Source organism: Leiobunum rupestre, chromosome 7 (assembly GCF_980474605.1).
Source record: "Leiobunum rupestre chromosome 7, qqLeiRupe1.1.hap1, whole genome shotgun sequence".
In the NCBI taxonomy this organism is placed as follows: Eukaryota; Metazoa; Arthropoda; class Arachnida; order Opiliones; family Sclerosomatidae; genus Leiobunum; species Leiobunum rupestre.
Window position 1 is genome coordinate 48,171,980 of NC_143390.1, and position 27,488 is coordinate 48,199,467.

Consider the following 27,488-nt stretch of genomic DNA (forward strand, 5'->3'; position numbering starts at 1 on the left):
TAGGAGTTCAGCGCCACGCTCGGTTGTTATATTGACTTCAATGTAAAAACTATACTAAAAATAATAATACGCTAGGGGCGCTGACGTCATAAACATCTTTTGCTTATAGGTTAACACCATAGAAATCTCATAGGTAACTAGAATGCTGCCGTGTAACTGGCAAATGGACCAAACGCCGTGGCAGACGATAGCCAGATCTCAGCCAATCAGAGCTCAAAGAGTGGTTCTGCCAAGAATTGAATGTCACCAGAGAGAATTACGTCACCCATCTCCCACTATAGTAGCAGAATCAAGAAGGATTATTATCCTCCTTGGCGGAACCACTCTACGGCCTCTCATTGGCTGAAGGTTCAAAATGAACTGGCGTCAAGCTCGGCCGTAGGCGGCAGCATTCTAGTTACCTATGAGATTTCTATGGTTAACACAGAAACGTCAACGAATGAGATGGCCGCTGTAGTGCGAGAGATCGAAGTTGGCCGTGATAAGGTTGAGTTGATTTTTTACGAAAGCAGAACCATTGAGTTGGGAATAAATAGAGGTACAACTAAATCTGGCTGGCGCGGGACCAATTTCGTTCAATATGGAGACTTTTTCAAATATATCGTTCAACCGTGGCGGCATCTGTCTCTAGTGGTGGCAACTATGTTGCAATTGAATTTTTGCGCGAATCATATAACTTTACAAAATATAGATGGCGCTACCGCCTAATTATAAAGATGAATTTCGTACAGTCTTCTCAGAACAGGTCCCGCGTAACCATGGCAACCGAAATCGTAATTGTAATTCTAGCAGTATTATTCCCAATTCCATGAGCAGAACCAAGGATTCTTGGCAGAACCAACGAAGATCAATAATTCTGTAGGCATTGCTCTAAGGAGAGCTACTGAAGAAGTTTTCAATTAACGACGTTACCAATAAATGTGATAATTAAAGATGACTTCCATTACTTCCGCTTCGAGTGCAAAAAATTTATTTACTGAACCAAAAGCCAGATTGTCAGAAAGAATACAAGTTAACGTTAATTGCGTTGGATCTCTAACAAAGCAAATTTTAAAAGGATCAAAAACAGCTGATGTAAGTGACAAATCAGAGATGATAGCAAACTTCTAAGTAAATTTCATGGCAAATTCAATGTATTACAGACTATAATGCACACAGCGAGAAACTTTGCAATACAAGAGCATGCAATAGATAATTCAGAGGCAGTATGTAGCAATCTATAATAAAAATTCCACTATTGTAATTTGCTTAAAATCACTACTTCTATTAACAGAATTTGAAAAAGATGGACCTTTTGGTTAATCATTTACATTTGCAGTGAGTATCTCTACATGTTATATTTATATCCCAGAAGTAAATTCTGATTTGCTAGATCAGTATTAGTTTGACCATGCTTGCACTTTTGGTGAAGTACCATGTTACAAAAGGCCTGTTGCCTCGCTTGGCATGAAATGCTTGCCACCACCTTCCTAAGCATTGTAAACTGGTCACATGATTTTAAAGGCATTAGAAATCACTAGATGACTTTGGCCTAAGGTATTAGCCTAGCTGATAAATAATATACCCCTATAGGTCATTAAATAAATAAATCTATAATCTTGACATACCTTCGTGATAACAATTAGAATTAACACATAACAACTTTATTTTATTTTTATAAAAAAGATTGGACGCAATGCAGAGAAGGTATAAGAACAATTCTCTAATTATAAAAGGAACAATTTAAAGAAATTGTTCTTTCAGCTCAATTCTGGTTGAAGAAGTTTGTGATCAACTACGGTATCTTCACTGTTAATAATTTCTGTAAAAATCAATGTACAAAATATAAAATTTCTAATTTATTACCTAATAAAATTATCTTGTTGTGAAAATTCTTTTATAACTGCATGATATATACATCATAATCAAAGAATTTGAAGTCTATAATTAGACAAAAAGCAATTATATTTAATATGAAATAAATGTATTGCTAATGCAAACCTTGACCCATGATGAAACCAAGAACTTTGATCATCAAAAAGTATGTTCATTTAAAATGAATTTGCTTATCAAAAGTGTAGTGAAAAAAATGCTATTTCATTTAGAGCTAATCATGAAAACACACTTACCAGCACCAGGTAATAACAAAGTAATGTTAAGTGTATTTAGATTTGAAATAAGCTTATAACTAGATATTAAGGGAATTAAGAGAGGCAGATCATTAGCATGATAATTAGAACTTCATCAAAGGCTAAAATATTGCAATTTAAATGATTATATCAATCAGTATGACACTGCCATGCTGATTTTCTAACCACCTGACTGAACTAAATACTATATTTCTATTTGGGCATATTTTAGGCACTCAGGGGGGCGCCTCTGTGCTGTACAAAACCTGGATTGCGCAATAACAGTGATAATCTAGACTTTGCCATACCATGGTCATACAAGTTATTATCTTACTTACGTTATAATGTTGTTTAATAATAATTTGATTAAATCAGGATTTAAATATAATAAAGTCCTGCGATTATAAAGCATAAATTGCAATTGAAAATAAGTCTATTTAATGAAATAATTTTTTGAGTAAAAAGTTTAAATGGTGATTGAAATTAGTTTAGTAAAAATGAAATCATGATTTAATGATCTCAATTATTAAATTATGATTATAAAAGATTGATTTTAATGATCATAATTAAATCATGCTTCATAGGATAAAACAATTAAATCATGATTCATAAGATAAAAACAATTAAATCAATTTAAAAATAACTCAATCCTTGTATCGATAATGCTTCCATTTTAGTGTGGAGCTCCTTGTTAATGTGGTTTAATTAACTTTAAATTAAACGAGAAATTATGATTTACAATAAGTTTAAAATCAGAAACATTTTATATACAGTCTGTTATCAACCAGTTTCAAAAAGGCTGTTGTTTCATTATCAAGAGGTACGAATATATCCCTTGATAATGAAGTCTGCAATTTTGAAACTAGTCAATGATGAATTGTATAACCACCTAATTTATTAAAATTTTATTAATGCGAATAATTTTTGATTTTCTGATTTTGTTATTAAAGTAACTTTGCTTGAAATTTTAAATCTACTAAACTACATTAACCTTAGAAAAATCTAAGATGATTTTAAACATATAATTTTTTTTTTTTAAATAGAGCTAATACCCAAGGCACCACCTTCGACCACATAAGCAATGTTGCTTGTGCGTGATCAAGTAACAGGTGGCTGGGTTACAATGCGTAGGAGGGTGGTGGCAAGCCCTTCATGCCACACGAGCCAACAGCTCCCTACACTAACTATTACCGTTAACCTCAGCAAGTTTTTATGGGAAGGGGAAACCGAAGACCTCGGTGGAAAACCCCTTTAACCAGTGGGGAGATAACTTACAAACTCTACGCAGAAGGAGTGGTTCCGGATTTTCACCCAGTGCCACAAGCTGGGATCCAACCCGGCTCCTCTTGCTGCGAGGCTAAAGTGCTAACCACTCAGCCACCCCACAATTAAATTAAAGTGGTAATAAGTCTCGGTAGGTATAAATTTTAAGTATTATTATGAAATTATAATCTACATAACTCATAATAACTATGCCTCAATGGTTAAACGTAAGTGGTAATATCTCTTGAAATTTAAGTGGGATAATTACCTTATAGATGAAACCAAAATTGAGGTATTTCACTCAACAATACCAGAACAATACCAGAACAATACATTTTTGGCAAATACCCTTTCGGCAAAATGGGAGGGTCCTCAAGAGGACCCAAAGAAAGGAGGTAAGGGGGAAGAAGGAAAAAAAAGATGGCTTTTAATAGCCCAAAAATATAAGACATTTTTTTGGAAATTTTTTGATAAAACTAATATTTGAAAAGAAGATTATTTTTAGAATTTCCACTTTAAAAACAATTTAACAAGAAAACTAAATGTCTACTACTAAATTTAAAAAAAGCCAATTACAAATAGAAATCAAATGTTAAAGAATGTTTTTCTTTATATGGTTCGCAAGAAACTATAACAAATTAATTTTTTTTTGCTGTTTTGCTAAAATTAAGTTTTCCAATAATTTCTAAATACTTTCTAGAATTTTTATAAGGGTTAAAAATTTCTGGGAAACTAAAAAAAAACAATTAGGAATATAAAAAGTAGACATAAAGCTTATTAATATACATATCTTTTTTTGGCAAAAATAATGTAATTTAAATAATTTTTGACTTTCAAAAATTCTGATTCTGCGAGAAGAAAAACCAACACATCAATCTAAATAATATTCTTGTGTTTTCTTGATACAAAAAATATAAGTCGCATTTAAGTGAATGAGGTCCATATACATTTTTTTTTTTAGTCTTAGTTGATGTAATTTGTACGGTTGTATTTAGTTTCCTTTCAGTGTGAAGAAACTGGCAAGTAGTAGATACCAGTAATGGTAACAACTTATCCACAAAACTGTCACGCAAAATCCACCTTCAAAATATTTTTTTTTTGTATTTTTTGTAATTTTTTTGTTAAATGATGATGATGATTGATCAGATGAAATGAGATGAGGTAAAATTTCTTAAATTTTAAGATATTCGTAAAACAAAACCAATTTGGTAACAGGTATCTTGATTGAGATATCAATGTTCGTTGAGAAAGTGTTTAGAAGTAGAAAATAAAGAGAACCAATGGAATGTTTTTTACATGTTTTTCTTCGAGTAATGACTGTGAAACTTTTTCTCTCGCTGTTGCTACTCCTAACTCTTAAAGACACCAACATCCGCACTTTGAAAAGATCGTTGCCAGTTGTATAGTAACAACTTTTCTTTCTTCTCTCTCATTTAAAAACTGACGTTCTTTGTTGGAAAGCCAGTAATGATATAGGAATAGACAAATAAGGTAATATCACAGATGTTTTTGGTCATTACTGGCAACTTTACAAAAAGACTAATACGGCATAGTAAAAATATCATTATAATATATAGGCCTATTTACAATTCTTATAAAAACTGCTTAGCATGCGACTAGAATGTAAAAATATACATTCTTACTGTAGGGTATCAAGAAAACACAGAATTTGTTATTTTGGCTTAAAAAAAAAACAGCCATATTGTGATAAAAGAAGACGTACCAATGAATTTTGATTAAGGTAACCGAGCACTACAGCTATTTTGAATTGGCAACAGAGACAGGATTGGCAGTTTCTACCTGTACCCAGTATTGCTTTTTTTCTACAGTTTAGTTTTTTTTTTTGACATATACAAGTATTTTTTAGGTATCTTCTGAAACAATTTTGTACACTATTATTATAATTTTAGCTTAACCAAGTGATTTTTTATTATTGTAAACCAATACCAAAAAAGGGTTCAAATATCATGGAAGTCAGATTCATATTAAAAAAAACTGACTTAACGGTCTTTCTAACATTGTATATATATTATTTAAAAAACCTACATATTTAACAGTAAAATTTAAATTAAATTAAATAATGCCCTACATCAATCCTAATGATAATTAGTTCCAATAAACTTACTTGTTTTTTAAATCTAAAAACTTTATATATTACTGCAAATTAAAGGAGATTAGACTTTAAGGTAGTGTCTCTCATTGAAGAGACCGTTAAGTTAAGAAAGTTTTTGAAGGTTAGATTCTACGTTTGAAATTTTGAGTGAAGGTAAACATTCTTATTATTTATCGTATTTGAACCCCTTTTTGATTTTAGTGGCACTCGATGCTATGTACAAAGCACTAACATTCATGATGAAATTATTATCAAGACCTATGAATCAAGCCTTAATTTTTTTTGAAAGCTAATACACGTATAGTTAAAGATAAAAATTGAGAGCATCTTTTTTAAAATAATGAAGGATTTATGGTTGTCTCAAATTATATAAAGGCTCTTTTAGCTTTTTTTTCAACAATATAAAAATTTCCCTGTTTGTACGATAAAAAATCATTTTTCTAATGATTTTGACTTTAGGCTTTGAGCCACAAAAGTTTGTTTTTAAGCCTCAACTTTCAGTAAGAGTTTCAAGTGACTGGTCATTGCGTTGTAGTTTTTCTCCGGTTGAACAAATGGTAAAATTGGCCCCTTGGCAGAGCTTTTTTTCTTAGGCTTGTTGGCCTTTTTGACATTATTAACCAGAGAGAACAAATCAGGATATTGAGATCCATGTTTAAAATTTTGTTGCGCAGCGCAGCTTTTTCTAAATTCTTCTATTCCCATCCAGTGCACAGGTGGTTTTGGCAAAAGAGTTGGATTAGGGGGGTCGCTGAATTTTGCACCGGCGTAATGTTGATCTCCCATATTAGCAAGAGTAAAATAATTGGACGGTGGTGTACCCGCAGGGGTTTTTGGTGAATTTCTATCACCAGTAACTTCGAAAACTGACGAAAAAGAATGGCCACAGTACATGGGAGATGATGAATTTGAACTAATAGCATTGGGAGATGACCTGCGTTTGTTGGTTTCTACATGGTGAAAACCCACAACTTGACTCATTGGACTGAAATCGCTTTTTCGATGGCTAGTAGGAGTTATTACTATGGTTTTAAAGCTTTTTCCAACCATTTTTTTAACTCTTATTTTTCTTAGTTCTCCAGTATATTATATTTATATTATTTACATGTAGGTCAACGTTTATATACGTCCTCTACCTTTCCTCTTGTTTAAGCTTGCTTTTTATTGGTAGAACCAAAGCTTTCAAAATGGCGTCTTAAAAACCGAACCGCCCAACTTAAAGGTTAGAGGCAGTATCCCTACAACCACAAACGCTACGTTTTAAGCGATCTGACTTCGTACAACAGCACCTTTACGTTAATTAAGTATAATGGAGACAGTTCTTGGCACATTGGTTGGAATAATATTACCTCGTCTTCGCCAATCTTCCTTAATTTACGGCGGCCGTTCGTTTGCTCAAGATTTTGAATCTCGCTAGACTTGCTTCACTCCGGACTAGAGTAACCATCCACGAACGCCTTAAGCCTACTTCTGAAACTAATCTAACTTGCGTTGTTTAGTTAATTTAATAATACAAAACTAACGAAAATTATCGTTTCTCAACACTTTCACCTCTCTTTCAATAACATACACTTATTTCACCGACATTTACTAAACAAAACAATTATAAATCCTACACCGTAATGGTGACCCGCCACAGCTTCCTCGGAGCTGGCTTCCTGAATCCTTCTAAAAACGCTACGCACTCAAATCGAAATAGTTCTTTTGTAAACAGCTTCAATTTGATGCGTCACTCTGACGTCAGAGCAACGCAAAAACAAGCACGAGCCCACGAATACGCATGACCCCAAAACAGTGGCGTTAGTTGAAAAAGAGGCGAGTTAATATTAATAATTTATAATAATAAAGTCTTATGTATATCATAATTTTTTTTATTTTAGAATATAAAACCTCACCCCAAAAATAGAAAAATTTAACATTGCGTAGAAAGGGAAATTCCTCAAGAGATATAATTTTAAATACCAGAACCGCACTCGCCTATATCACGGCCAACTTAGATCCACTGCTACTCGCTCTAGTGCGAGTAGCAGTGGATCTAAGTTGGCCGTGCCTATATGAAACGGTGTCCGTTTTTTGGTTGGGGAAGGAAGCCTTAATTTTTTCACGGACTGATTTTTTTCAACTCTATCTAAAAAACTTAAAGTTGATTAAAATTATCGCCGTGGAAGACACAATTTATAGTGAAATGCAATAATCCCAAGTACACAATAAAAAATGTCTTTGCCATATAACTAAGGGCTCTGGGCCCATCGAAGCAACAGTAGGAACTCATTTTTGTGGGGCTTCTAAATTTCTGACGTCTTTCAAATCCGGCAAATGGCATTGCCCATCACGTCAGAGTATGGAAGGCTTAATTAGATTAACCCGAAATGCAGTGAACTTAGAATGGTTAGGGAGGCAGTTGAGATAATCTGAAAGAGAGTTCCGTTTTAAAACCGAATAGGGTACAAAAGAGTGCTTCCGAACCTATTGTTTTTTGAATGGGAGGATACAGGGGGTGCCACTTTTTAAGCCGCGGGGACGTTTCCATGAAGATATAGAGCAGCAAAGCAAAGTGCTTTTCGTTGGACCACACTGTCAAACAGGATTGGCATGATGTAAACTTTAATGGTGACCTGCACCACAAGCACTGTGATATTTATACTGTTATTCATGGACAAAATGGTGTATTTGTTTTAATGGCGTTGAGTAGAGGAAGGGTTGTATAATGTTAATATGTCCTAAAATATTTGAAAAAAAAAACGAAAAATTCTTCCATGATAACAATATAAATACCAAAAGCGCACGCTGAAATCTCAAGGAGCTAGTATTTTAAAGCCAGAATAAGAATCTGCCATGCCAAGAAACTCAAGTTAAACATGGGCTTGTGATGCCGAGAAAAACATTTTTATGGATCAATAACTTTATTTAATTTTATGGAAACACATTTTTAAAATGACAACTGAAGGACTTTTTTCCCTGTTAAAGTCAATGATGAAACAAAATGTGGACAAAATGTACAGCAGTTTAATTGAAACATTTTTTACATGTTTTAAGAAAGTTGGCAATAAAATTTTGTTCCTGCTTCTTAACATAGCCTGTACAATTAACAAAATTTGCAATTTTTTTGTTCAAATCATTGTTCCCTGCCTTTTGTTCATATTTACAAGTCTCTCACCCAAGCATTCGATAAAACTACAAAATAATTTTTTACAAACAAAATTCCTATGTAACAAACATTTTATACATGATATGAGCTAGCGTTATAAACATATTTAATCAATTTAAAAAACCTCTAAAACTTCATATTTGCATGGCCAATTATTCTTAGGCGGAACCTAAGTTTTACTAAAATTATGCCTAGATAATATTTAGGGAGAGTTAAAATGGAAGAGAAGAAATGTATACGCCACTCTGTTCAAGGTCTATTAATATTATTATTTAAGCATATACACCTTATGACAGTGGTTATAATAAATAAAAACATTTAAGATTTAAGTGTCAGACGAGAAACTATGGTCGTACGTTTATATTGCTCGCAGTTATTTCGTTTAATAAATACCCCATAAGGCACTTTTGTCAATGCAAATATCATTTTTTACCTGTTTACGTAAACAGAAATGCCAGTCCGACAACCAAAATTTTTTAACTATAACAATGACCAGTTGTAAATTACAAAAATTCACGTCAAACACTTAAAAGCGTTAAAATTTGTAAAATTTATAAAAAAAATTGCATCGTATATTAAAATTTTACTGACATTATGCCTTCCAAAAATTAAAAAAAAAACCAGCAACAATATTAAACTTATAGTTCTAAAAAAAATTTAAGTCATGGTTTTAATTGGGGGAAAATATATTCCGGAATTTAAACAAAATAATTTATAGGCAGAAAACAAAAGTTGTACTTCCTATATTTGCATAATTAATATAAGATAGCTTTTCGGCCTTTCATTCAATTTTAAAATTTCATACATAATCTTTTTCTTGAATACAATTTATATAGCATATTTTTTTATATACAATGAAAATTACTACTTTCAGTTGTTAAACATTTTTGACGATAAATATTCAAGCACTCAAAAAATTTCTATAATGATCACATTGATTTTTCAAAAGGGTTTGCAAAAAAACCCTTCTGATTTCTTTTTGACTCGGAGTTCCGTTTCATTATAATCATTGTGAATGCAATAAAAGTTTAATTTAAAATTCCTAAAATTTTAGCCACCCGTAACTTATAAACTTCCTAAAGAATTACTTAGTTGATATTCAGATCCGCTTAAAAAAATGATATCTGAACAAAAATTAAAAAGAGGTTATTGAGCTTCAAACCCAACTGAAGCAATCTTCCCATTTTTGGTATAATGATAAACATTCGTATTTTTTTTTGCATCACTTATTCACAACCCATAAACAGATTCGTTTCTGTACAGGAATAAATACATTTTTGTATCAATTCTTCAATGGTAAATGCCATATTTTCTTTTTAGTTTAATTTATATAAGTTTGTGACCATTTGGTAATCATTAACAAACTGTTAAACTTTGGATTTTTATAGCAAGTGTATAAAACATTTTTCAGGCATCAAATTTTCATTATATTGTTTTTTGTTAATTTTTTTCTGATTATAGATAAATAGAAAAAGCTAGCCACCAGAAATGAAACATCCCATCCGCAAAACCACCAATTTTTGCACCTTGAGTTTATGTTTTGGGCAAGAGTTGGATATCACCATTATTTTCAATGTTTTAACTTCTAATTTCAACCAAACTTTTCAAGGTCTATGAAACCTAAATTTAAAGACGTTGATTTAAAAATACTGGTTTACCTCCAAAATTTTATTAATGGGCAACATTTTTATTCCAGACTATTTTGAAAATGGCTCTACCCACACCAAGGAGTTTTCCTGATTAGATTTAATAAGGGCATGTAACGCCTGCTTGGTAGCACTGTTAATTGGAACATGCCATCGAGCAGGAGTTGTATTGTTATTAAATAGAAGTGGAAAAGCCCCCTTGTTTTAACTAGTGTAGTCAGAATAAAAATATTTATCATTCATAAATAATACAATAATTGTGACACAAACCTTGTTAAATGTTTGCTCTCCTGATGAACTTCCATTTCCATACTTTTAAACTCATTTAATTCTTTCCTTATAGCAGCCTATTTATTTATAAAAATATACACTTAGTTTCCAAAACAATGGTAAGAGACAGGTTAACTAGAAAATGTGTAGGAAGAAAACGCAGGATTATAGAATCTTACTGTTCGTATGGAGGTGTGTATTGTGCACATATGTATCCACCTATTTCGTTTTTACCAATTTAACCCCAAATATGAATGCACTTTTGAGTACTACACTTAAAAAACATGTTTGAAGAAGCATATATTAACCTTGCTCTCATGATAGGGGCACCCCCAACCCCATTCTCTATAATCACAGTGGGTGTATATAAAAAATCTCACATACTGACATCGTACCTTAATCACTTGAAAAAATTATTATAATTTTTGGTGGATACATATTTGTATTAAACCATGGAGGTGTCTCTATATTTTCTCCTTAACACGTTTTCTACAGTTGTCTTAACCTGCCTAGTTTTTAGGAATCTACCAAAATAAAGTCAGGGTTTAAGTTTTCAAAATACCTTGTCTTTGGGTGTCAGCCTAGTCCAGGGCTTATCAGCCCTTCTGTCATAATCTTGAGCTTGCGTTACTTCAACATAATCGTTAAACCTAATGATTTTACGCTCTTTCAATTCTTCTATAGTTGGTCTAAAACTTAACTGTAATAAAAACCAATATTGTATTATAACGCATTACTTGTTTTGTTTACAAATTTCATCCTTTAAACTACTGTCTCACTTTTCTAATGAGCATTTTTTTCTTTTGCTCCTTTTCTTTTCGGAGTTCTTCGGGGGTTTGGTCTAATTTGTACAAAACAAAACTTTTAATATTTATGAACAGCAGTAAAGAGCTAATGAAAATGCCTAAGATTATTACGTTTAAGAATATTTCTTTGCTCAAGTTCTTCGGGTGTTGGTCGCAAACTAAGCCTTCTTATTAACCTTTTGCCAACAGCTTCTAATGATTCTTGTCGTTCTTTATCACTTTGCACATGTATTATATTTTTATCTATTAACTCTTGCCTATCCGGTCTTTGAGCTAATTTCAATGCTAGAGAGTCTTTCCGTGCTATTTTTGCAACTAAACGACCTGGAATTTAAAACAAAAATATTTTAAAGAGCCTTTCATTTTTTAGGTCTAAAAAAATCATTTGATGTAACAAAGATAGTACTAACATTGCTCATCATCTCCGTAATAATCCCTCCAAACAATAGGACCATCATCAGAATCATCGGAATCAACACTTTCAGTTTGGTCACTTGATTGGCTAACTGTAATGAACGGCATTGCTGGCCTATCATTTTCCTTGTTTTCGGCGGAAGTGGAAAACATAACGTGTGGTGGATGGGGATTTTGAGGACTTTGATGAGGCACTCCACCTGCCGCTTGCATTTTGGCCACCAATAACCTGACCCACCAAAAATAAGGAAAAAGAATCCAAATAAAGATCTATGCCCATTATAAAGTACTTTTCACAATTTACTGGGTGTATATAGAATTACCATTGCATTAAAAAATTTCCTACAATCTCTCCCCAAAACAAAAATAAAAACCCCTTTCTATAAATAAGACCCCGGTTTGATTAAGTATTCATTCCTAATTTTATTATAATTATAATTATTATTATTATTAATGAGCTGATAGTCTCCCTGAAACTAGTAGAGATATTTTCTTTTACTTACGAATTGTTTTTAATATAGTCTCAATTCAGGTGTGTAATGAAGATGTGGTTAAGTGGGGTTAATTTTTATCAGGGTGAATAGTTAAAACAGGCACAATTACGAAAAACTCATGAGTGGTTTTACTTTAATTAATTAAGCTGTGATGTTGTGTACTAACATCTAGGCACAACGTTTTGAATTTTATGAGTTCCTTTGTAATGATAATTAAAATAAAACCAGTCATGAGTTTTTCGTAATTTGTCAATTGTGCCTGTTAAGATGTGGTATTCATTAAATAAATAAGTTTGCACAGGCACTCACTTTCCATGAGATCTGTTCTGGCTTGTAAGAGGCATAACTGTTTGCGGTTGACCACCAGAAGTAGTTGTTGTTGAAGAAGTTGATGGAGACACGGAAGAAATGGCGATCTGGTTTGGACCTGAAGATGTTGGGAAAGACTGAGTTTGGGAAGAGCCTCCGCCACTACCACCAGCCGCTAACACAGCGGCCATTGTACTTAAGCAAGATGGCTGAGTTTCCCTTTTCTTCAGAGCACTTTTTTTAGGCATGGCGGAGAGTTGAGGTTCTTTAGCTGGAATTTCTTCGACCATGTTAGTGTCTATTTGGGGATCTGGTTGTGGAATTCTTAATAATCGGGGTGTTGGAACAAACTGATGAGGCTCCTGCAATAAATGTTGCTGATGTTGCCACTGATGTTGATGTTGCTGCTGTTGCAAAGCTTGCTGATGCTGCTGTTGTTGGGGTGAAGGCGGTTGGGTAGAATGGTGATGAGAATGGTGGTGATGGTGATGAGAATGATGATGGTGGTGATGTGGCTCCTCCTCTTCATCGTCATCTTCGTTTGGTAATTCGCCTCGGAAGCCTGGTAGTACGAAAAATGTTAGCACCTTCTAATGATAATGGTACAATGCAAGTATGCTTATAGAGACCATATGGTATTTAGGGTAGCGTAATGACTACATTTTATTTTCATTATTACACCATGCTTAACCATAATTTTATAGCAAAGTACTACTAGCATTTTTAAAGCATTACCAAAGCATTTATCTAAAACAGCAGTCTCATTTCATTTAAGTTTGTGTTTAACTTAAGTATCATTCTAAATTGATACATGTTTTCAGTATCAAAATTCAATATACATGTACAGCTAAAGAAAAAAGTGAAATCATCATTCAATATTAAAGAAACCAATCTCTTGAAAGCATTATTCTTAGTGTTCAACTTCTACTAGCAAGCATAATCTTATTGCGATTGAGTTCATTCAAGAGCATTAACAAAATTAGGGTCTTACAGTAATTTGCTTGTTGTACCCATTTTTTTTATAAAAATTTGCTTAAAGTTAAAAAAATCAATATCATCAGTTAACTCACCAGCAGCCAGTTGGAAGCGAACAAACTGCGGGGAAGGGTTCGAGAACATGGGTGGTGGTGGGATTGGTCCAATCTCGTTCACCGAAATGGGGGGTTCGGGAAGAGCTGAAAGTGTCAGCTCACCTTCCGATGTAGTAGACATTGATTCCTCCATTTCTGGAAGATTTAGTACCATTACATCAGGATCTCCTGATGATGAGGAACCTTAAAAGTAAAAACCTCAACATTAGCGTCATGTACGTGAGAAATATCAAAACTGTTAATATACCATATTATTGATGGGGGGGGGGCAGTGGTATATACCCCCTAAAACTTATAACTGCATATAAAAAATTTAATAAAATATCTGGCTACACTACTCGGTAGAAGATCATGCTAGAGGGTATGGAAGGTAGACTCGTTCTTGATACATATTTGAGTGAGGATAAAAACTTAATTTTTTTATTTTTTATTCCTCCAACACCAAATAAAATTGTGGTGTAATATACACAAGTTAATATCATATAAAAAATATAATAGCTGATAAAACCTAAGTTTCATATACTTAATATTATAATAATATTTTAAACGACACTATTGGGAAACTGAAATAGTTTTATCATTTCAAAACTATAGAAAAAAGGTAGTAAAAGGAATTAATTTAATATAAGATAAAATTACTAAAATTTAATCTTTCATGCTCAGGGAAAACTACACCATTTTCTACCTTCCACGTACAAACTTTTAAGTTTTTGCCAGTAACAGCTCAGAAAAAGTACCGAGAAAAGTCCCAAAAAAATTTTTGTGGAAGGCTCACTCATTAGAAAATTACACGTGATTCACTTAATTATTAACAAATGGATGCATTAAGTGGCATCTAAATATTTTCAGGTCATTTAAAGACATGTACAGTAGATATACTTCAACATAAATTGTAATGCAAAGAAAAATTTCACGTTTACAAATTAAATGTCCCATAAAATAGCACAATAGTAAATTTTACATTTCATTTACAATAAACAAATATTTAGTGAGTACGTACAAAGACTTCAAAGTTAAGACATTTTCAAATCACGTGACTTAATAGCTGTAGCTTTAACAGTGGGTACCATTCTAAGGGAATAATTTTTCTCTATGACCTAATAACGTAAGTGATGTCACCCTATTTGTAACCCTTGAGAACAAACTCTTTAGTCATAATTGTAACAATTTATCAAGCTCAAGAAGTCAAATAGGAAAACACCTGTATCTTAAATTTTTGATATAGAAGCTTAATTTTTAACTTACCAAAAGAAACGCAGCTTTGGACTGACTGACTTCTAGGACCATCGGAAGTTGAAATTGAAGACACATTTTCACAGCTTGGTTCAGTGTCACATAACGTGTCTCCTGAACTGCCAGTGTCAAGTGGAGTTGAGGCCTCGGATGAGTCTTCCATAATAACATTTCCATTGAGCTCGGAAGTATAATTAAAATCTAGGAAAAATAGAAGAAAAATAACAGGAAGACTACATAGATGTGGCCAAAAAATTCGGACAATCTAGATACTTATACACGTGGATACCAAACCGGGTGTAGGCCTATCTGAATAAATATTTTGGCATAAATGGCACTGGTATAGAGTAGAAATGTTAAGCTTTTGTACCTCTACTTGGATGTTTAGAAGGCCTGACTATATTTTAAATTTGGCATAGACACAAGTTTCTTGACTTAGCTCAACGATTAGTTTTACGTGTTTAAGCAAATTTTGTGGCATTGTATTTGAATAGAATGACTAGTTTATAGAAATTTTGCATTTTAGATTCGCTTAATTTTGCTAAATTAATTTTTATACAAAATAAACTTCATAAAACACCAACACTAACCATCATTACTTTCCAATATCGCAATTTCAAATAATCTTATGTTTTTATGATATTTATCAATAAATTCAGCAGTTAGTTATATCACTGGTTTGTATCTAAATCTTTACTCTTAAAATTTAGTAAACCAAGTTGCAATTCGAAGGTACAAAACATAAAATCATGAGTATGCATATACATTCAAAAGTTTATAAGACTATAGACAAATTTTTGCCATAATAACATTCCCAGTTTTCTCACTAAATACAATAAAAAGCATAAATTTATAAATTATAAGACTTACTGCTGCTTTTAATTCTATGACGTGGTCTAACCCTTAAAAACTTCATTTTTATAAGTTACAAAACTGATGTAGGTTCTTGAAATATAACAGAAATCTAAAACTACATCCAACTTCCGATTCAGCGGCAATTGCGAAAGTTCTAACATCCAGGGAAGCGTAACAGTTTAAAATGTTAATTTGGCCGTGAATATAGTTTCCAAGGAAGACCCAGATACAGGAGAGGGAAAAAGGTCTAATAATAGCTAGCTTTACTCATTCATTGAGCATTCCAAGTGGGGGTGGGTGAGACAAGTATTTGCCGCCACCAGAAATTCCTCCAACACCCAGGGCACAAATTGGGATGTTATATTTATACTCCCGATTTTCGGAGAGTTCAACATGTACTCGTGTTTACAATACCCCTGACATTGTGAACTATACTCTCATTTGGCAAATTATCAAATTTAGAAACTACGGCTATAATGGTAAAGCATACAAGTTGTGTGTTAAGGAACTTTTGAGCATTTAAAAAAAAATTATACAGAGACCATTTTAACTATATAACACGCTAAAATTGACTTAAAACTCTAATTATGAAATTTTTGAATAATCTGAAACAATAGAAACATATTTTGGTATTCTGATTGAGTTTCAATAACCACACTGCCATCTATGGGCCTTAAATAAGTATTGCCATGGTACTTAAAGGTAAAGCTTACACTGATATGAAGGTCAATTAGGTCCGCCTGCTGATGTACGAACCTCATCTGCTTTATAGCCTAACTTCACAAGCGTCAAACATTATTGAAGCTCGCATATTGTCAAGTTTTAAATCTTATTCAAGAGCTTGTCTCTTTTTCCGTAGCAGCAATAAATATCCTTACCTGGTTGCGTAGGTGATGTTGGACTTTCTTTTTCTGGCAGTAGCACACCACGCTGGATGAGTTCTTCTTTGGTCGCTCTCATTGAGATCTTCCTTTCCAAAGCTGCAATGGAACCATAAAAGAGTTATTGTTATTTTCACTGTAGGTTCAAAATTTTGAAAAATGTGGTAATTAATTTATTTTCTATTTGAAAAAAAATTTCCCCCTAACCACCAGTTCTTCTGATCACTTCCTTTGTACGAGCTCTCTTATCTGCCATCTTTAAACCAGCTAGTAGAGCCTAGCTCCCTCAGTGAATTTATGGCTAAGTCACTTTTTTGTTATAGTAGACACTATTTTAGCTAGAGGTTTCATTTTCGGCAAGTTTTATCAAATTGGTCATAACAATTTTTGAAAATCTAGAATAATTTTTTAAAAATTGCAAATTTTGCTCCCTAGAACATAATAACAATCCTACTACAAAATGAGTTTAGAGTAATTTTTCCTAACCCCATTCTACAGAATCCGTAACTCTACTCGGAGTAGCAGAACCTTATGCAACCACGAATCCAGTTTATTAAATTCAAAGTAATATTATATGTTAATTTTCAGAGCCATTAATTTTCATTTCTACATAATATAATCACATGTGATTAAATTATGTAGAACTCTGATGAAACAACATTCTATTAAAATAAATCAACCTTGTTTAAAAGGAACATCATGTGCTATTAAAATAGAATCAACCTTGTTTTTAATGCAAAATTCCCTATTTTTAAGAAAGAATCAACCTTGCAATAGCCCAATGTTTAACTTGTAACAGCCTCGTTCTATCCTTCCATGAATAAGAATAACTTTAAGTAAAATAGTTTTAAACCTTGCTAATTAAGTAGCTTTAACTTCAGGCTAAATGTGTTTTTGAGACAAAAACAATGTTAATACAAGGAAGTAAACTAGTGAATTAACATTAAATTAAGTTAGAATTAAAAGTGATAAAAACTACCTTATTTTTGGTAAAGGCAACCAACTAAGTTACATGGTAAAATACCATAGGGTTTGGTCCATTCCAAGTAGCATTATGTATTCAAGATTTGGTGCAATATAATTTATCATAATTCTGGGGTGGAATCTAAATCTTCAGTACATCCGTATTTTGTATCACACATTTTTAAGCATTTGACACCTTTAATTCTAGATAAATGTGTCCTTTAAAAGGTTAGGACAAACTTACTTCTCGATGTTTGCTCAAATTTTTCACTCTTCTTTTTTCTCTTCCACTTCCATGGTTTGAAAAGTTTGCCCAAAGCTGCCAGCCGGCTATGTTTTGCCTCCATTGGAGAATGCGTAGTGCCGCCGGTCGAGCTCTTAGAGTTTGACCCCAACGAACAAGTTCTCATGGCACTTGTTGTTTTTTTGCCTGTTTCATCATGCAATGCTATTATTGACAAATGTGCTTAAATATATGTCACTATAAATTGCGAAATTTCCAAGTAGCTACCTTGGGAATTTTTACTTAATACAATGGTCAGAAGTACTTGTAACATCACCAGCCAACAGAATTGTAATAGGTTGTGACAGTAGAACAATACGTAATATTTTGAGAGTGGGCCCTGAATAAAGGCCCACTATATTAAACTATATTGTAGTTGGCTGAATAGAAGTGAAACTATATTCTTTTCATATATAGAATTTCTAAGCTTAGCATAGTATGATATACATAAAAGGAAGTGGCTGCTCCCAAGAAAACCTCTTAAAAATTATTTACATCCCACGACAAAAAACTGGCAATATCTCAGTTATTTAGTATACAATATACCTAATAGTTCTATAAAAAGTAAATTTCTACAATCTACACTTTAAAAAGGTGAATATTCTGTCATATTGGCACTGATTTTTGTTAGATCAAAAATTTGAACTGGTGTTTTAGGGTGTTTCTTGGGCAACTTTAAATTATAAATATTTTGACAACACCATGTAGACTAGAGGCATTTTCAAAGCCGTCAATTTGTAAAATAATATTTTGAGCTAAGCCTAGGCTAACAGACTTCAAATGTACCGTTAAATGAGAGAGTGTAGAATAGGAACTTAAAATGGCGCGGTAATTACTGTCATATGGGTCCTGATCATTATGAATAAGAACTGCAATGATTTTTAGATAATACTACAAAAACGGCAAAACAGAATATTTTAAAACCAATATTGAATCCAGCACATCTTGCTGCATGGCAAGAATTCTCACACACAGCCTTTGGAAATCTAAACCAAATCATGTCACTGAGGTACACAACTGGAGCTGCCACTCGTTTTAAGTATTTTAAGAAAAAAGTTCCCCAATTTGACATTCTGGGTACAAAAAATTAGATAATTAGATAAATGTATAAGCTACTTATAAAATTTTCATTCAAGTAACAGACGTAGAATATGGACAGTGGATTTTTGTCATACGTAAACTGTAATGGACGTATTACCAGAAATTTCTTTTGTAGCAGTGTTATTTCAGAAGCTGCTTACATTTACCAAAATTTAAAAGCCAAACTGACAAAAAAAATGCAGTTTTGCCGCTTACATTTATCAAAATTTAGAAAACAAAACAAAAAAATGCAGTTTGGAATGGCAGTACGTGACTTTTGCAGCTCTCGCATATCAATTCAAAAATTTTTTAAATAAAAAATACTCGCCATTAAAAAAACGAAACATCTGGATATATTTGATGGCATAATTTCAGTCAGTGCACAAAAACTGTGGATTATTAGAAAAGTGCATAAAACAGAAATTAACAAAAAATCACCCTTAAATAATATAACACAAATTTACTATAACTAAACTTAAGTGCAAGCATAAGCGATTAAATTAGTATCAGAAGTATTTAATACCAGGTGCCTTGATGGCCTTGGTTTGGCCCTGATGGTTTAATGTAGTTTTGAGGAAATAAGTAAATGGGAAAAATGAGTCACTGACTCTGTAAATCCGTTCCCCACTTTGCAGGTCAAATATTATTTTCCCTCAAAGACTTTGCACTATCGTTAATTCAAGCCCAAAATTTGCAATATTTCTATAGTATAGATGGATATACTTTACTTGTAACCATTATATTATATACTTCTGATAATATGACTAAAAATTTGTGGGAATTATAGAACATATCAATACGACTATTAAAATTGATGCTAAAACATAAACAAGCAAAAACTAATTGGAATTTAAAAAACAATCAATATCTAAAAGCATTACTAGTATAAAAAAATTCCTAGACATGCATGCGCGTCAAATTACATGAAGCATTTTCACATAAATCTAACACATTGGGTAAACAAAGATATTTTTAGTTGAAAATTATTAGCTCGTATGAAAAATTGAGCAGTTTACCCATAAAATCCTACAAGGGCCAAAACCTAAGAATATGGTATAAAAACTAAGAAAGGGGCGCAAAAGCAATTAGAAAAATATGTGAATGTCATTTTCACACAATTTATTAACAGCTTAGTAGATTTGCTAACTATAATTCTGGGATTACAGTAAACTGCAGAGCTCAAAAACTATGCATAAAAAGAGTATTTGTATGTAACGGTTTAATACTCCGACTAGTATAACAATAAATGTATTAATGAAAGAATGTGCATCAATTTACTGTACACTATGAATAGTAAATGGATGCACATTCTATTAAAAGGTTATACTTCAAAATGCTCTGTTTATGCTTAGTATTTGCAGCCACTTTTTCATTTACTGCTTATGTATTTTTTTTCCAGTAAATATAGCGTTCAATAATTTGTGCGCGGAGGGGGACTTGGCTTAAGGAGCTCAAGGGCCCTATTTCACATCACACATCCTGATGTAGCAACTGACCAAACTCTGCTTATTTTTTTAACATCTAAAGTGGTTATAAACGTGTTTGCCAAAAGTCTATTCCCCTCAAATGTTCTTTTTCGTTTTTAGAAAATTATTTTCCTGATTGAATTGAAATAAAAGACTTACACACTGAATTAATCGTAAGCAATTCAAGTCTGTGACTAAGAACGTATTTGTTTTTATTTATAGAAAATTAACATTTTAAGACGATCTAAAGCTATGTTTGTGTGTTTCCACATATTGGAAGGCAATGGTTTTAAAAAGCAATGAGATACCAGCATGTTTTAACTGACTCTTAAGGGGAGGAGCATACAAGCAGACCATGGAACGCTCAATATTGTTTCAACGTATTAATTATCCCTAAATATAAATGAATCCATTATCAATGTGACCAAGTTTCTAACTATAGAGTAATTTCAGCGCGTAGCTTTGGCTATGGCGCCATTTTGTGCGGGTTTCTTTCTCTATGTGAAAAAGCATGAATGACGTCGTTAAAATGTGTGTAAGCATGAATTTATTATACATATAATAGATACTTTAAAAAGACTATTCTTTATAATAATTAACTATCATGTACTTCATTAAAAAACTCACCATTTCGTATCTGGCGTTCCTCAGATTTCTTTCTACCTATAAAATATATGAAGAAATTAAAATTTTATAATACTGGATTTTATAAAAGGGAAGCGCTTAGCTGGAAAATGTTGCCATCTAACTCACTGTCTAGCTTTAATAAGCCTACAAGCGTGAGAGACCTCGAATTTTACAGTGCTCATGCAAATCGTGCATGCCAAGAATATTCTAATAAAGCTCAGCTTTCTGATGTAAGAGCCACATATTAAAAAGTTGGCTCAGACCACAAGTTATTTATAAAATTAACTATTCAAATTAAGAAGTACAAAAACTAAAATCTAAACTTTAGGTTCAAAGTATAGAATGTAGATTTCAAAATACTAAAACACGAAATGTTTCAGATACTAACTGGGCAATCATTCAACATACGATAAAATCACCATAATGTAATTATTTAGTAATGGCCAAATGAGTCTTTCTGTCGGTATTTAATTCATTTACATATGTAAAGTTCTATAGTTTTTTAATAGTAATAGTTATATAATTATAAGAAAAACAGTAGTGGCCCTATATTTAAAAAATTTGTGCCCCCTCCCAGATATTTATAATCTCATTCAATTTTAACCAAACACAAATTTAAAATTGGAAATACAAATTAAATAAATTATAATTATTATTATTATATTAAAGTTTCATTTCATTTTGCTGTTTCAACAAATCTGTGGCTCGATCCTTAGAAAATTCAAGATAGGCTGCAGCTACCCTCAACACTACTACTGCATTATTATAAAGATTTGAATTGCTATAAGAAAATTTCCTAAGGTGCGGTAGAGATAATGCACATTAAAATGATACATAGATTTTGACAAGGCTAAGTTACAGTGCAAAAACGCAAGCAAATATTTTTTAAATTTTTCCTCTCAAAACAAAAATGTTTTCTACCCTTGGTGGTTAGTGAACTACTTAATTTAGTTCATCTTATCATTGTAATTCTAAAGAGTGATGCCAATGAATGCAGATGTGCTAATAATGAATTAAAAATGGTTGGGGCTTTACTAATTAAGCAAATCGTATTGAATAAAGCATATTTTTTTGACAACTAATTAACCTAAACATTGGAAGAAACATGAAATAGTAAAAATTTATAATTCGTTAAGGAATTTTGATATTATAAACTTTGGTCACCAAAAGTGGTGCCAAGGCTTAATAATTTGGGCCTTTTCACATTGGACCTTTAAGCGTAGGATATGATAAAGACTATTAGTACGTTCCTAGTAATTAGACTGACCATTTTCCAAAGCAATTTGTTCTAATATTTGTACTGTGGCTTGGGGATCACTATTGCTTCTATGACGGCGATGTCTAGTTTTCGTTATTCCTGCGTTTTGTACGGCGGACATGTCATTTCACTCCAGAAAAAAATTAAACTCGCTCCGCCTTATTGATAGCGGACATGCTTTTTCCTTTAGCACCATTAAACACGAAATTGCTTCACAGATGGCAGGCTTAGCTTAAATTAGTAAATATTTCTTCCTAGATGGCAGACTATTCTTAATAACAGTTAAGGGCTGCGTTCAACAACTATCAACAGAGAAAAACCGTTGAGTTATCGTTGAGTTCTTTTAATCAACGTTCGCTGACTTAACGAACAAAATATCGTCTGCTACCCCTCCTTTAACTTTGTCGAATGACGTCACGGCACCGATGAGCAACGGAAAAACCATAGACGTCAAAACCGGAAGTCAAAAACCCGTTCAGCAAAAAACCGCTGACCGCTGAGTCCGTTGAGTTGAGTCCCGCTGAACGTAGCCAAGATCAACGGCACGATTTTGAAAATTGGCTGCGTTCAACAACTCTAAAATAGCTCAGCGCTGAGCTCAACGGTCAGCGGTTTTTTGTTGAACGGGTTTTTTGACGTCACGTTGATCATCGGAGACTCAGCGGAAACATCGGCTGGCGAGATGGTTTTTCCGTTGCTCATCGGTGTCGTGACGTCATTCGACAAAACTCAACGATAACTCAACGGTTTTTCTCCGTTGATAGTTGTTGAACGCAGCCAGAAAAAAATCACAAAAAAGGGAAAAAATTTAACAATGAAATACTGCATTTTAATTTATTTGAAAAAAATGGTTTAATAATACTAGTAAAAATTGAGTGAAAAATTAATTTCCTTAGAAATGTTACATCGTACATACATATACAAGTAATAATAATTATAATCCCATTGATAAAATATTGATTTACATTTTGATACAAAATTAGCGTATTTAAACCATATTTATGGGTATTTTTCCACAATCATGGCATGCCCCTAAAAATAAAGAAATATTGTCAAGAAATTATATGGCAACACGCTACTTACAATAAAATTGTAAGATGAACATACTACCACGAAAGCCTTATACTAATGGCTACTGGCCCTGATGCATTTTTTATTTACTTTGGCGTGACTTTTTTTTGAGAAATATGATATATTAGTGCATAAAGCAATCAATCATATTCACAAAATTTACCCAAAAATCACGCAGAATACCAAAGAATTGGGTAATTTTTAAAAATATGCTTACGTGTCCTCCAGCTGCACATGCAGCTACAAGACCAAACTGTCCATTTTCTTTATGAAGCCTATTTATCGCTGTGGTAACTAAACGAACGCCAGTAGCTCCGAAAGGATGCCCAATGGACAAAGATCCACCCCATTTGTTTAGCTTTTCGATGGGTATTTGACCAACTTTAGATTTTCTTCCCATATATGTTTGAGCAAAAAAGTCTGAATCCATAGCTTTTAAATTAGCCAAAATTTGTCCCTAGCAAGTTTGAGAATCATAAAGAGTTAACATTTACAGATGGTAAGTTGGTAATTATGCGATAATAATATTTACAGCAAAAGCTTCATGATATTCAAAAACGTCAATATCAGAAAGACTCAACCCGGCCTTTTCAAGAACCTTTGGAGTGGCATAAGCAGGCCTGAAATGAAAAGATTTACTACCAAGCAGTGGGTGCCATTGACGTAATAATAATGACCACCCTAAGCCCAAGTCAGCTAGCGACTTTGATTCAGGTGGCTGGGTTAAATTGCACTTACAGCAAATAATCCCAAAACTCTTTCACACCCTTAAACCTTACCCTAATAAAAGTTGGTCTTTGGGGTCCTGTGACACAAATACATAATCTCTTAGATAAGCTTTTGGTTTTAACCCTAAAGACAGAGCTTTTTCTTCAGTCATAAGTAAACAAGCTGAAGCTCCATCAGTCTGAAAAATTTGTAAAATTTTCCTATAAAAAAACTGATAAAATACATGACATTGAAGTTGACTAAACTAGAAATGAAGCATTTGCTGCTGTAACTGTTCCGTGAGGCTTTATAAAAGCAGGTTTCAGTTTAGCCAGTTTTTCCATAGTAGAGACTCTAATGCCATTGTCCTCAACAATTGGTTGGTCTTTGCCAGGAAGAGTGATTGGTTCAAGATCAGTGAGCAATCCTTCTTGAGTAGCGTTATAAGCCAGAGTGTGAGAACGTAAAGCAAATTCATCTTGTTCTTGCCGAGTCACATTAAAGGCTGCTGCTAGCCTATCTCCGGAGTGACCCATAGTTTCGTTTGTTGAAAACTCTGCAATTGCGGGCAACTGTCGTAAAAATAAAACATAAGATTAAAAAGAAGAGAAAATAGAAGTAAACCAATATATTACTTCGGGAGCAAAGAAACTCGGTCGTAGCTTGGTCAAAAGCCCCAGCTTCTGTCCAATTGTTTTGGCTTTGTTTGCCGAGAGCATGAGTTTCCTCATGTTTCTACTAAATCTAATGGGAACATCTGACAAAAATTCAACACCCGATGCAATGATAATCTCATGTTGACCAGTGGCTAGTAAAGATTTAGCTAAACAAAAAAATAAACTAATAAACTATCATAAACATTAAACTAACTCATACTTTGCTAAAAAATATAACACACCTGTACTTATTGCTTGATTCGAAGAAATACAAGCTTGGGTGACTGTGTGGCATGGTGTTTTATTAGAAAATCCAGCTGTTAATGCAGCCTTTAAAATATTTTACATGGGCCAATTATTATTGAAATCACAAAGTTTAAAGAAAAGTAGAAAACCTTTCGTTACTTCTCTGGCTATATTGCTGGTCTTTGGTTCTTGTATAACAGTACCAGAAATTATGTACTCGACACTTTCTGCTCAAAAAAATTAATTGAGTTTTATGGTTTTTATTTATAAAATAGTAAACTATACCTTTGGGTATCCCAGTTCTCTTTATAAGGGCTCTTCAAAGAATACATAAAAATATTATTAAAGAGTGCAAGTTGTTAACGTACATCAACACTTACAATAAAGCGTGTCTTTGCAAATCATGGGGCATCAAATTCTTGTAATCAGTGCCAGCCAAAAGAAAAGGTGTTCGTACACCTTCCACAAGCACAACATTTTTTTGGTTTGGTTTAGATAGAGTTTTTTTTCCTAATTTTTATTTACTTTGTTAATAAACAATTTAAGTGGTAACGGCTTTTAGTAAATGGCCGATACCAGTGCATGTGTACGACACTTAAGTATATGTTTTAATTGTACCTGATTTCTGAGTGTAATACCTTGAAGTGGATAGCGACGATAAAGATATATCTAATAGGCATAAACACTGTTAAGTTAAATATGTTAAAAGTTATACATGCATTATACGTACATCCAGAGTTAACTGTTAAAGGTAGATTTTTCCAGAGTGCAGGCGTCATAATGGAATTCTAAAAATATATTCAAATTAAAACAAAAAAAGAACTATAAAATTTATTTTTCAAATATTTAGAAAAATTATAATTGTAGTTTTCCACATATCATGTTGAAAAGATGGCACAATGTTCCAATACAAAAAGAATCAAAATTAGGTGAACACCGTTTGCCTGCACTAAGCTGTCCGGAGTTACCCACCATAAATTTTTTACCTTCAGTATCAACAAAATTATGGCTTGAAATTGGCTGTAAACTGCTATTTGGTAGGCCAAAAGTATTTGCCTATTAAAGAGTTACATGAATAATTTAAAAAATTCCGCCAGAATTTCTGATGGCTCCTCCTCTTCCATACCTCATGATAGTACATATGACCCTTATTTTATTAAGACATGTATCCTCTCAATAAATAAATAAATTAAATTTTGAAAATTTTCAAGCCCTATTTCCGAAATTCAAACGTTTCAGTGGCCCTTTAACAATTTCTACTAACTTCCGTCACCACTGGACTATAATCCACAATTGGAACTAACTAACGTGTTAAGTTCACTAAATAGGGTTTCATGACTCCACGTTCAGAAAAAGTGGGTTAAATACTTATTGAACAATGAACCCCAAATCTATGTATCAACCCTGGAAGCGATTGATACATGATTGATATAAGTAATTTTTCTTATCTTTGCCAAGGCCCTTGACTCCCTAATGGCAATAACTTAATTATGATTATCACAAAAGCCTTTTTACCACGAAATTTAAGATTTAAATACAGCTTTCAGAAAGATATTTAATATTATTTATTATGCTAAAGAAACGAAAATTTTATACAGACCGTCAGCTGTTCCCAAGGATATTTCGCGCAGAACGACTTTCCCTCTCAACTTCCTCAAGGAAGACCGGTCATGGTATGGCCATGGCGATGGCGGAAGCAGCGTTGCCAACCTGATCCAATAGAATTATCGTACCAACACCTGAAAATTATCGTATTTCAGTCCTATTTATCGTACCGTTCGTAGGCTTCAAAAATATCTAGAGGTCTGACTAGCGAGTAGAAAAGGGGGGCGAAATTAAAAAGGGGAACGGTTTTTACACACAATCCTAAGGATTTGTGTGTATTAGTCTCACGTACAGTGTAGCCGTTGCCGCCGATGCCGCCGTGTCGCGCATATCCCTTCAACGTTTAGGGCTAGAAGAGTCAATGATATCTCGTTCGAATGTACATACATTACCATTCATAAAGTTTTCAAATTGGAGCCCAAAAAGTTGGGCATTTACCCAATTTACCGTTTTCGGTGATTTCGCTTTATGTGGTAGATATTTTCTTTAAAATTAAGTCCGATAACGTTAAAAAAATATTATTGGATAGGTTAGGATTCAGTCTAACTACAACTTCGGTTATATTAGTAAATATTAAATTTAAGTATAGTTTTCGGGGTTATTAACCGGACCCCAATGTTCGTGGTTTTATATTTCCGCCTGAAAGTCGACATAACGTTCCTTAATTTAAGTCCGACTTTCATGAAAGTTATATTTTTGAATAGCCGTGGTTTACATATAGCCTAGAAATGCAATTTCGTTGCTTAATTTTAATTCTTAGTAAGGTATTTTGTACCGCGAATAAGTACCCCCATCAACTACAACATTGGAAATACGTGTGGTTATAGAGAATTTAAGCGAATTTCTCTCTGGCATTTTCCAAGGCCGTTCTAATATGACTGGGTTTCCTACAAG

The 27,488-nt window shown here is 33.0% G+C and overlaps 4 protein-coding genes across 11 annotated transcripts; 1 reads left to right on the top strand and 3 right to left on the bottom strand.

Annotated features, from left to right (window-relative positions):
- The first annotated feature begins 791 nt into the window (after nt 1-791).
- BORCS7 (BLOC-1 related complex subunit 7) lies at nt 792-1,871 on the top strand. Its single transcript, XM_090153062.1, has 5 exons — nt 792-1,074; nt 1,143-1,205; nt 1,274-1,317; nt 1,666-1,686; nt 1,744-1,871. The coding sequence occupies exons 1-5, from the start codon at nt 934-936 to the stop codon at nt 1,793-1,795; spliced, it is 321 nt and encodes a 106-aa protein (XP_090009188.1). The 5' UTR covers nt 792-933; the 3' UTR covers nt 1,796-1,871.
- A 2,097-nt stretch (nt 1,872-3,968) lies between these two features.
- aqz (aaquetzalli) lies at nt 3,969-7,258 on the bottom strand. Its single transcript, XM_090153098.1, has one exon. It carries the CDS (start codon nt 6,532-6,534, stop codon nt 5,968-5,970), a length of 567 nt encoding a protein of 188 aa, XP_090009224.1. The 5' UTR covers nt 6,535-7,258; the 3' UTR covers nt 3,969-5,967.
- Nucleotides 7,259-8,407: 1,149 nt separating this feature from the next.
- LOC149936591 (uncharacterized) lies at nt 8,408-22,507 on the bottom strand. 7 transcript variants are annotated; one of them, XM_090180770.1, is made up of 14 exons: nt 22,318-22,420; nt 21,051-21,086; nt 19,286-19,346; nt 17,839-18,024; nt 16,629-16,730; nt 14,908-15,096; nt 13,642-13,845; nt 12,569-13,133; nt 11,765-12,003; nt 11,466-11,678; nt 11,328-11,389; nt 11,111-11,248; nt 10,549-10,625; nt 8,409-10,252 (listed from the first exon to the last, which is right to left on the bottom strand). In XM_090180770.1, the coding sequence occupies exons 3-14, from the start codon at nt 19,302-19,304 to the stop codon at nt 10,237-10,239; spliced, it is 2,010 nt and encodes a 669-aa protein (XP_090036896.1). In that variant the 5' UTR covers nt 19,305-19,346; nt 21,051-21,086; nt 22,318-22,420; the 3' UTR covers nt 8,409-10,236. The 7 variants fall into 7 exon arrangements, with proteins under 7 accessions (XP_090036895.1, XP_090036896.1, XP_090036897.1 ...); XM_090180771.1 differs by lacking the exon at nt 22,318-22,420 and adding an exon at nt 22,262-22,278; XM_090180769.1 differs by lacking the exon at nt 19,286-19,346 and having other exon boundaries at nt 8,408-10,252; nt 13,765-13,845; nt 22,318-22,507.
- A 608-nt stretch (nt 22,508-23,115) lies between these two features.
- Mtpbeta (mitochondrial trifunctional protein beta subunit) lies at nt 23,116-26,703 on the bottom strand. Of its 2 annotated transcripts, none has more exons than XM_090152992.1 (13): nt 26,590-26,703; nt 25,720-25,777; nt 25,608-25,658; nt 25,370-25,499; nt 25,275-25,306; nt 25,149-25,216; nt 24,986-25,073; nt 24,723-24,910; nt 24,354-24,659; nt 24,159-24,286; nt 23,912-23,999; nt 23,597-23,836; nt 23,116-23,340 (listed from the first exon to the last, which is right to left on the bottom strand). In XM_090152992.1, the coding sequence occupies exons 2-13, from the start codon at nt 25,766-25,768 to the stop codon at nt 23,308-23,310; spliced, it is 1,401 nt and encodes a 466-aa protein (XP_090009118.1). In that variant the 5' UTR covers nt 25,769-25,777; nt 26,590-26,703; the 3' UTR covers nt 23,116-23,307. The 2 variants fall into 2 exon arrangements, with proteins under 2 accessions (XP_090009118.1, XP_090009119.1); XM_090152993.1 differs by having other exon boundaries at nt 26,586-26,689.
- Nucleotides 26,704-27,488: the final 785 nt, after the last annotated feature.

Bases quoted from the DNA above. Each gene is read 5' to 3' on its own strand.
- BORCS7 (XM_090153062.1), top strand. From the start codon at position 934: ATGACTTCCATTACTTCCGCTTCGAGTGCAAAAAATTTATTTACTGAA. The intron at 1,318-1,665 runs GTGAGTATCTCT...TTTATAAAAAAG, and splicing joins GTTAATCATTTACATTTGCA to ATTGGACGCAATGCAGAGAA. The intron at 1,687-1,743 runs GTATAAGAACAA...TTGTTCTTTCAG, and splicing joins TTGGACGCAATGCAGAGAAG to CTCAATTCTGGTTGAAGAAG.
- aqz (XM_090153098.1), bottom strand. From the start codon at position 6,534: ATGGTTGGAAAAAGCTTTAAAACCATAGTAATAACTCCTACTAGCCAT.
- LOC149936591 (XM_090180766.1), bottom strand. From the start codon at position 22,429: ATGTCCGCCGTACAAAACGCAGGAATAACGAAAACTAGACATCGCCGT. The intron at 15,097-16,628 runs GTAAGGATATTT...TATTTTTCCTAG, and splicing joins AACATCACCTACGCAACCAG to ATTTTAATTATACTTCCGAG. The intron at 12,004-12,568 runs AGTGCCTGTGCA...TTATTTTTGGTG, and splicing joins AACAGATCTCATGGAAAGTG to GGTCAGGTTATTGGTGGCCA.
- Mtpbeta (XM_090152992.1), bottom strand. From the start codon at position 25,768: ATGACGCCTGCACTCTGGAAAAATCTACCTTTAACAGTTAACTCTGGA. The intron at 25,074-25,148 runs GTAACGAAAGGT...AATATTTTAAAG, and splicing joins CCAGCAATATAGCCAGAGAA to GCTGCATTAACAGCTGGATT. The intron at 24,660-24,722 runs GTAATATATTGG...TTTTTACGACAG, and splicing joins CGAGTTTCTTTGCTCCCGAA to TTGCCCGCAATTGCAGAGTT.